Source organism: Vicia villosa, linkage group LG4, assembly GCF_029867415.1.
Source record: "Vicia villosa cultivar HV-30 ecotype Madison, WI linkage group LG4, Vvil1.0, whole genome shotgun sequence".
In the NCBI taxonomy this organism is placed as follows: domain Eukaryota; kingdom Viridiplantae; phylum Streptophyta; class Magnoliopsida; order Fabales; family Fabaceae; genus Vicia; species Vicia villosa.
Genome location: NC_081183.1, coordinates 194,417,861 through 194,427,792, shown reverse-complemented (window position 1 = coordinate 194,427,792; position 9,932 = coordinate 194,417,861). Strand labels below are relative to the sequence as shown.

The 9,932-nt window shown below is 32.4% G+C and overlaps 2 protein-coding genes across 3 annotated transcripts; both read left to right on the top strand.

Moving 5' to 3' along the window:
* Nucleotides 1-867: 867 nt before the first annotated feature.
* On the top strand, nucleotides 868-1,623 carry LOC131598627 (secreted RxLR effector protein 161-like). The gene has a single exon (XM_058871209.1). It carries the CDS (start codon nucleotides 868-870, stop codon nucleotides 1,621-1,623), a length of 756 nt encoding a protein of 251 aa, XP_058727192.1.
* A 2,594-nt stretch (nucleotides 1,624-4,217) lies between these two features.
* LOC131594190 (3-ketoacyl-CoA synthase 4-like) lies at nucleotides 4,218-5,159 on the top strand. Of its 2 annotated transcripts, XR_009281303.1 has the most exons (3): nucleotides 4,218-4,553; nucleotides 4,850-4,970; nucleotides 5,061-5,159. XR_009281303.1 is itself a non-coding variant. In XM_058866276.1 (2 exons), exons 1-2 carry the CDS (start codon nucleotides 4,383-4,385, stop codon nucleotides 4,919-4,921), a joined length of 243 nt encoding a protein of 80 aa, XP_058722259.1. In that variant the 5' UTR covers nucleotides 4,218-4,382; the 3' UTR covers nucleotides 4,922-5,045. The 2 variants fall into 2 exon arrangements, 1 of the variants encoding a protein (XP_058722259.1); XM_058866276.1 differs by lacking the exon at nucleotides 5,061-5,159 and having other exon boundaries at nucleotides 4,850-5,045.
* Nucleotides 5,160-9,932: the final 4,773 nt, after the last annotated feature.

Genomic DNA, 9,932 nt, shown 5'->3' with positions numbered 1-9,932 from the left:
AAGACCCGCGTGGATGCATGACTATGAGAGTGGAGCAGAATTTTCGGATGAAGAAATAGGTGCAGGTATGGTGCTGTTTTCTTCTCATAATGATCCTCCAAATTTTGTAGAAGCTGCCAAAGAAGAAAAATGGATAGAGGCAATGAAGTGTGAATTACAAGCTATTGAGAAGAACAATACTTGGGAGCTTGTGGTTCTACCGGCTCAAACAAAAACTATAGGGGTCAAATGGGTTTTCAAAATAAAACTAAATGAGGATGGACATGTCGATAAATACAAGGCGAGACTGGTTGTAAAGGATATGCTCAAAAGGAAGGGATCAATTATGATGAAGTTTTTGCTCCAGTTGCTCGATGGGACACTATAAGAATTATGCTCGCTGTTGCTGCACAAAAAGGATGGACAGTGTATCAGTTGGACGTAAATAGTGCTTTCTTGTACGGGGAGGTAAAAGAAGTTGTGTATGTGGACCAGCCAGAAGGATTTGTCAAGAAAGGTGAGGAAGACAAAGTTTATCGACTTAACAAAGCTCTTTACGGTCTACAACAGGCTCCTAGAGCATGGTTTAGTTGAATTGAGAGTTATTTCAGACATAAGGGGATTGAGAAAAGCAACCATGATCACACTTTATTCAGCAAGAGTGTTGGAGAAAAATTGCTTATGGTAAGCCTTTATGTAGATGATTTAATTTTTGTTGGGAGTGATGATGTGATGTGTGAAGAGTTTAAGCAATCAATGAAACAAGAATTTGAGATGAATGCTATAGGGAGGATGATTTTCTTTCTTGGTGTTGAAGTACATCAAAGCTTGAAGGGAATCCATCTATGTTAGAATAAATATGCTAAGGAAGTGCTTGAAAGATTCAGAATGTGGAACTTCAATCCTGTCGAAAATCCTATAGTACCAGGGACCAAACTCTCGAATGAAGGAGAAGGCAAAGATGTGGATGCTACTACATATAAGCAACTCGTGGGTTGTCTTATGTATTTAACAGTCACCAGACCTGATATGATGTATGTGGTATGTTTAATATCTCGTTTCATGGCCAAACCTAGAGAAGAGCATATGCAGATCGCTAAAAGGGCGTTAAGGTACTTAAGGGGTACTCTGGATTTTGGTCTTTTCTATAAGCGAGAATCTGACTCAATACCAAAGGTATATACTGATAGCGATTATGCCGGAGATATAGACGACAGGAAGAGCACGCCAGGGTATGTATTTCTACTAAGTAAAGCAACTGTTTGTTGGAGTTCACGAAAACAAGCTATAGTCACTTTATCCTCGACCGAAGCTGAGTATGTAGCTGCAACATCCTGTGCTTGCCACTGTGTTTGGGTGAAAGGAATTCTTCAACAGTTCAGCACCAAGCCTTGTCAGTGCTTCAAGATCTTGTGCGATAATAGTTCCTCCATTAAACTCTCAAAAAATTCAGTGATGCATAAGAGGACAAAACATATAGATGTGAGGTATCATTATTTACGTGATCTTACAAGTCAAGAAGTTGTGAAGCTAGTGTTTTGTGGGACTGAAGAGCAGGTGGCAGATATCATAACCAAACCAGTAAAATTGGAGACATTTGTTAAGCTAAGAAGCTTGCTTGGGATACAAGCTCGAGAAGATTAAACTGGATGCATGATTAGCATTTCCAGTTTAAAGGGAGGAATTGTTGGATCTGATGTGTCAGTATTCTAGCTACAATTTAGGATTTCTGTTAGTGGTTTAAATTAACCTAGTGATTTTAGGAGGTGTTGAGCACATTCCATTTTAGTGGGTTAGTAGGAGTTTGTTTAAGTCTTTTTCTACCTTCTGTTCCTATTTTTCTGCAGTTACGTTTACTATTTCAGTTTTCATTTTGTAGGCTATTTAAGCCATATTTCAGTATTCAATTAAACAGTGTGATTTCCTAGAAGCATACCTTAGTGTTTCTGTTTTAACAATTATTTTAGTAAAAATCCAATTTTATTGTTTATAATTTATTTTAATTTAAAATAAAATAATTATGTATTAAATATCTTTTATGTTATTCTAATTTTTACAAAAACACCACATGTTAGAGATTCTGTTAATTCCGGAGTTAACTATATCAGCTTGAAACCCTTCTTGAGAAACCACTTGTTAGGGAACCTATCAAAAGCAATCCAAGGGTCGGATATGAGAAAAATTGGCTTTCGAGAACTAATCAAAATTTTGAGGGCTAACCTAGTTGAGGAGTTAGCTAATCTCTTAGAATTCTAATAACTGCAAATCATTAATATCCAACTTCCGATTATCCTCTAAGTCATCTTCCAAGAACGGAGTGGCTTCTACATATTCCTTGTCATATGGTTGTTTAAGTATAACGTTGAAAATATGTACTAGTACCTGCCACATCGAGTCAAAATGACACATGTTCATAAGATGCTCTAACCGATACAGTTCCAATATATTTTGTTGATCACTTTAATAGATGGAATCTTTCATAAAGACAAAGAAATTAAAGAAAAAATTACTCCTTACTCTTTTTAAAGAAAAATTATAATAAATTAATTTAAAATCGTTCTATACATGCGAGGAAATTATGCACTTTCATAGTCTCTCAAAGAAAAGATTGTATCAAGATTTAAAAATACTTAAAACCATTCTTAATTCAACCATGTTATTGTAATGAGACAACTATTAAATATAAAAAATATATAAATATGTCTTACAGAGCTTAGTTATTACTTATAGTTTTTCTAAGGGTCTATTTGATTTAAATAAGGAGAAGAGAAGTAAGGGGCTATTTGATTCAAATAAGGGGAAGAGGAGAAAAGAGATTTCAATGAAGGGAAGAGAAGGGGAAGGAGAGATTTTCTCTTTATTTCTAGATATGTTTAGTTCAAAATTTTGGAAAAGAGATTTTAATTAAAAACAGATTTGGTTAAAGAGGGAAGGGGGAGATTTTATTAATAATTTACATTGTTATCCTTATGATCTTATATAAGCGATATATATATATATATATATATATATATATATATATATATATATATATATATATATATATATATATATATATATATATATGGTGGTAAAATTTTCATAGTTGAATGATTAAAAAAGTTATAATTTATCAAATAACATTAAAAAAATTGAGTTCATTTTATTCGGATTATAATAACAACTTTTAAATCGCGATCACTAATCTAACAAAAGAAATTCATAAAATAACTTCTTTTTAAATATTAATTAATGATTTAAAATTGAATAAAATAATTAAAATAAACAAATGAACGGTTTAAAATTTGATATAAAAATTATAATAGAATACATAAAAAAAATTATAAAAAAAACTAACATTTAAACTAAAATTATAAAAAAAACTAAATAAAAGTGCTATGATTATAATTTATATTAAGTATATAAATTCAAAAATAATTTGAAGGTGAGACTTATAGTAAACAGATGGAAATAATGGAGAAAAAACCACACAAAAGAAAAGTTGTAACACTAACAAAAAGAATAAATTTGAAATACTAAAACTAAACTAAGAATAGTTTAATAAATACAATAATTTTTAAAATATAAACATTCATATTTCCTTCACTCCCCTCTAAATTCCCCAATTTGAAAGGACGCGAAAAATGTGTTTAGAGGGGTTTTACTCCCCTTCCATCTCTTTCTCTCCCTTTTAAAATTTGAACCAAATATATTCAATTAGAAATTTTCTTTCATTCATGTATCCCGAATCAAACACACCATAATATTTTAGATAAAATCTACCATTGAATTGTTATCGGAGAAAAAAACACATATGATAACAATATAATTGCTTAAGTATAACGATGAAAATATGTATCGGTAGATGACACATCGAGTTATAATGACACATGTTCATAGGATGTTACAAGAGATGTAGTACCGAGATGTTTTATTGATTACTTTGTTATTTAGAATCTTTCGGTAGGTGCCACATCGAGTCACAATGACACATGTTCATAGATGTTATGAGAGAGTATCAAGATGTTTTGTTAATTTCTATGTTATCTAGAATCTTTCGGTAGGTGTCACATCGAGTTACAATGACACAAGTTCATAGATTTTAGTGCCCAGATGTTTTGTTGATTAATTTATTATATGGAATCTTTCAACACGTAGCACATTGAATCACAAATCACAAATCACAATGACACATGTTCATAGGATTTTATAAGAGAGTAGTATCAAAAAATGTTTTGTAACTAGTTTCTTATATGGAATCCATTTTCTAGTTAGCTGAGGTTTCCAATGAATTAAAGTGATTATGATTAAGGGAATTATGAAAAAATGAAAAGTTAGTCATCAACAAAAACCTAAATCCGAAATAAATTGGAATTCTGGTTGTGACTTGTAGTTTGTTTAACCCTATACCTTCACTTTCTTCAATGATTGTGAATAAATATAACCTGAGAAGTAACATTATGAGTTTCAATTTAGATGGTTTGGGTTGTAGTGCTGGTGTTATAGCTACTGATCTTGCAACAGATTTGCTGATGGTTCAAAAGAATGATACTTATGCTGTTGTTGTTAGCACTGAAAATAATTACTCAAAATTGGTACTTTGGGAATAAAAAATCAATGCTTATATCTAATTGTTTGTGTAGATATGTACTTATGACTCAAATTTTTCTTTTTGAAGCTATTTTCTTTATGATAAGAAGAAGAATTTTCCTCAAATTTATTGAAATTTCGATGTTTTCCTAAACTAGTTGGTGTCAATACGCTGATGACCTGCACAAGTATAGTGCAAGTGACATTGCTAGTTGCTTTTTTTCTGGGATAAAATTTCTATCAATTTACTTCCTAGTTCTAAACGACAGTAGATGATTTCTATATGGTGGTATATTTACAGGTAGGCACAACTGGCAGTGTGATGGGGCTTCCCAAATATCTGACTAAACAACTCTTAAAGGCGGTCTTATAGTTTGTGTTATCTATCTCCCTCGTGGGACTGCTAAGTAATGGTTTGTTTTGTGAGTGCATAACCTTGGCTCTTTACAACTACATTTTTCTTGACTCTATATGCAGTGTCTTTTGATATCAGTTATTTTTCTATTGTGTAGATAGAACATTATGGCAGAAATCCATGTAGCTGATCCCATTTAGTGGAATAAAGTTATGTTATGTCTGAATTTTTTGATTGAATAATCTGTTTAAAGAAAGTATAATGTATTTGTTCATATTTTACTATTAGCATAAGGTTATATTGTGACTAATTGGTTTATTGGAAAAAAGAATCACATGTAGAAGTGTTGTTCATGTGAAATGATTCTATTCAGATTCTACTGTGATTTAAATGATGTCGAGTGGTTGGAATATGAAAATGTTGTTATATTGAAGGGTAGTGTTAAAAAAGATATAAAATAAAAGGTCTTGAAAAAAAATTAATTTTCAGACTTTTAAGTAATAGAATACAGTTTCTTAAATAATATTTTCATTTAACATTTTTCTATATTAAAAATCAGAAAATCATGGAACTTTAGTTATTTCAATATGTTATGTTTGTTAAAAAAATATTAATTTATTAATAATTATATTATTTTTATTTTAATATTCTTTTGTAGATTCATAAGTTAATATAATTTGGAAATATGTTGAGATAGTATTTTCGGAAAGTAGAAAACAAAGAAGTAATCCTAATTTAGGGAAGATATATTATAACTGTTCTAAAATCAAGCTAATAAAAAAGTAGGGAATTACTAATTCCACACCGAGCGGTGGAAAAACACCCGATGAAAAATCAAAAATACTTTTCAGGTTTCAAATGTGTATTTTCGGACGCACTATTTGTCTCACTAATTAATGTTTCAAATGAGTGTCATCCTATGTTTTTTTTTTTCAAAATTTTATTCGGAGATGCATCTCCAGGCAAATTTCATCTATTTTTTGATTGTTTAGCATTCCCGTGGCTTTTTAAGATTTTTTTTCTTCGAAATTTTGAAGCGAAAATTTAAAAACCTGCCATTTGCATTTTCAAAATTATCAAACGTGATTTTTAGTAAAACAACACCTTGCATGACCAGATTTCATACCCATTTTTGCCTTCATTCTTGTGTTTCATCCATCAAGATTTTCACTCTAAACATTTATTCTTGTGTTTCATCACATCAAAAGGAGTAAAAGAAGCTTTAATTCAAGGTAAAGATCATTTATTTCATTCTTCATTGCTCACATTAATCTTCTTTTGTAGCTGAAAAAACATATGTTGCATATGGAAATTCACTTCTGGATTATGTATGAATTCCTCCGGAAATGCATTTTCGAAGTATGTCTGTTTTCAATTTCAGTTGTTTTTGAATATTTTATGTTATTGCTTTCATTAGATATTTGTGCACCCCGATGTTTTCTCCCAACCTGTTGTACCTCCGAATGCCAAATGTGTTGTTGTGAAGAAGGTAGATGTTGGCAACAAATTTACAAATGGATAGGAGTTTGAATTTCGTGATCACATGCTTCAATGAATTTGGATAGAAGCATCCAAATTAGGATTTGATGTTGTAATTGAAAGTTCTAATGATGGTTCAGATACAAGAGTTGCATTCGTGACAATGACATGCGAAAGAAGTGGGAAATATAAAACTTCCCACTGTACATTCAAACGAGATGACATTGTTTCAAAAAAATGTGAGTGTCCATTTAAGTTGCGTGGTTATTTGTTAACAAATAACAAAAAGTATTTAATGCGATATATGGATTAGATAATCATGACATGTGTGAAAAGTTAGTCGGGTATCCAATTGCATGTCGCCTCATGCCGGAAGAGAAGGAAATCGTTTCAGACATGACTTTGAATATTGTGAAACCGAAAAAACATACTTTCAACTTTGAAACAAAAAAGACCCAAAAATATCTCAAATATCAAGCAAGTCTATAATATTTGGGCCCATAATAACAAGACGTTGATGGGGATAGAATTGAAATGCAACAACTCTTGAAACTTACGAATGATAACAATTATGTATCTATGTATCGAACGTGCAAGGATGGAGTGACCATTAGAGATATATTTCGGACTCATAACTATTTCATCAAGTTGTTCAACATGTTTCCTATTATGCTCATCATTGATTCAACGTATAAGACCAACAAGTACATGCTTCAAGTATTGAAAATTATTGGTGTTACCTTTACTGAGAAGACTTATTCTGACGACTTTGCATTTCTAGAGAGCAAAAAAGAGGAAAATGTTACTTGGGCTTTAAAGGTGTGTCAGGAAAATGGAAAAGAAGACATGCCGAAAGTAATTATCATCGACCGCGATACCACTTTGATGATATTACATGACAAAGAATGTGAGAATTCGGGCTAAACTCGTGGTATGGACGAAACAGATAAAGAACAAAGACGGGAAAATGGTTAAGTCGGACGTGGTAGTGGAAAGATTAATGGATGCATGAAATGTTATAATAAATTCTTCTACAAAAGAGTTATATGTCAATGTTGTTATACATTTCAGGAAGATTTGTGAGAAATATCCAGATTTGTTGAAATATGTTAAAAGTACAATTCTAGACCAGATGAAGGAGAATATTGTTTGTGCCTGGACCGATCAATTTAGACACCTTAGAAATACAATAACTAACCAAGTTGAGTATGCACATGCTACGCTGAAGAATTGGTTGGGAAATAGTAAGGGTGATTTGTGTAGAGATTGAGACTATGCGAACCAAATAATCCAAATTCAGCATAATGAGATACAAACATCATTTGGTTGTAGCATCACACTGTTGGAACACAGATTCAAAAACAAAAATATTTATTCTTAGTTTGTCGGCAACTTATCTCGAGCAAGAGTGAATTATATTTTTCACGAAGGCAAACAAGCTGAGAATGTAGGTTCCGATAGCTCAAAGTGTGGTTGCACACTGATGAAAACCTATGGTCTCCCATGTGCTTGTCTTATATCTAAGAAGGTTAAACTTAGTAGCCTGATATGAATGGATGAAGTTTACACTCACCAGAAAAAGCTCAGGTTTAATGATGATGGTGTCATGAAAGACGGTAAATTGAATATCTCTATCTTAATCGAATGGGAAGTGATACAAAAGAGATTTTTGAAATTCGGTGACAATATGCAATTCCATATCAAAGAGCAATTGAGGAAGATTGCTTATTCGAAAATCACAGACTTTAAACCGCTCTCTCAACCGGTAAAAACAAAAGGTGCTTCTAAGATGGTCAAACCAAGACCAAGTGACAATTCAATGATGCAGTCTCCTTCCTATTTTGAATATGTTGACATTTTTTCCAATTCTCCAACTCCAAAATCTCAAAAAATTGTTTTCAAAGGAGCACCCATCAACAAACCACCTCCTTCCCTGCCTTCATAAAAAATTCCATTCATTGACGAGATGTCAATTTTTATGCACAAATACATTGAACAGATCGTCAATGATGAAGGTGACGGTAACTGTGATTTTTGAGTTGTTTCTGCTTTGCTCGGTAAAGGAGAAGACGATCACACACTTGTCCTCCATCAACATATTCAAGAGTTGAAAGGTCGTAAATAATCATACACACGACTATATGGTAAAAAAGAGAATGTTGATGCAATTTATGAATCTCTTATTTCTTGAATTAATGGAACGACACCGGGGGATAAATGAATGTGCTTCCCTGAAATGGGTCATCTCATAGCAAGTGCGTGTGAAAGAGTGTATATTAATCTTACAAGATATAGTTTTTCGGAAACATTTTTTCCACTCCACACTTCCCCGCCTCATAATCTAAATGATCATATTATATGTGTTGGGTGGATTTCAAATATGCGGCACTTTGTTCAAGTTTATTTGAAACTAGGATGACCAATACCATTGACATCACCAGAATGGACAACTCAGTCAACAACAAAAATCGAGACTTGGCCGGATCATTTTGTGGAAAGGATGTAAGAGTTTATCGAATTGAGCGAAATTGAAAGAGAATCAAATTAACAAAAGTCCAAGGTGGTACCATCCATAGATATAGATTTAAACTGAGACACTTGTTTTGGTTCATTTTAGTTTTTTTTCAAAAATGTATTGTATGTAATCTTGTATTAATATTAATGATGTCTAATATATACATTTTCAAATATTTTAATACATGAATAAGTTTTCCAAAAAATTATGCATTTTAATACAAGTTTTGTTTCTGTCTGTTCCAGAATTTCATTATATTCCTAGTGGTTTCAAAAATACATCTCCGGAATAACAAAATATGGTGGTACCGGAGATGCATCTCGGAACATCCCCTTGTCGTGGCGCAGAAAATACCTGAGCGTGAGGAACGCTCGAAATACAACAGAGTTGTTGGACTTGAGACTTCACACACAAGAGAGGGGGGGGGGGGTGAAATTTGTGGTTTGGAAAAACATGGTTTTGAAAAACTTTTCGAGATTAAAATCAGATTTTAAAAATATTTTTCCATATCTAAGCAACGATATATAAAAATAAAGTGAGAAAAGTAAAAGAGTTATAGAGGTTCAGTAAAAATAAAATACCTAATCCTCTCTCCAAGAACTGGTTTTGAGATTTTCCATTAAATACTTGAGTGCTTTTAGCATGTGAAGCTCACGGACCCCATTATACAAGAAAACAATGGTTGACCTACAACCATGATAATACAAGACGGAAGATATGATCGTTTGCATATTCTCCATTGAAATGTTGAGACTGTGCGGACACCAGAAGATGTCATACCAAATTCGGATTTTTGGAGAGGTTGTACAGACACATGTAACACATAATAAAGTATATGCATTGAGGTCTTACCTCTTGTATCTGGTGGGCACGTCCATATTCATAGATAAAAGTCCATACATGTTGATATCGTATACTTGAAATACTACATTGAGTCGGAGAGGATTCGTGAGTACAAGTGAGAGGCCTTTTGTTTGGTTTACCTCTACTCCAAATTAGGCGAAGCTTGTTTATGTAAGACTAGACAAATGACAT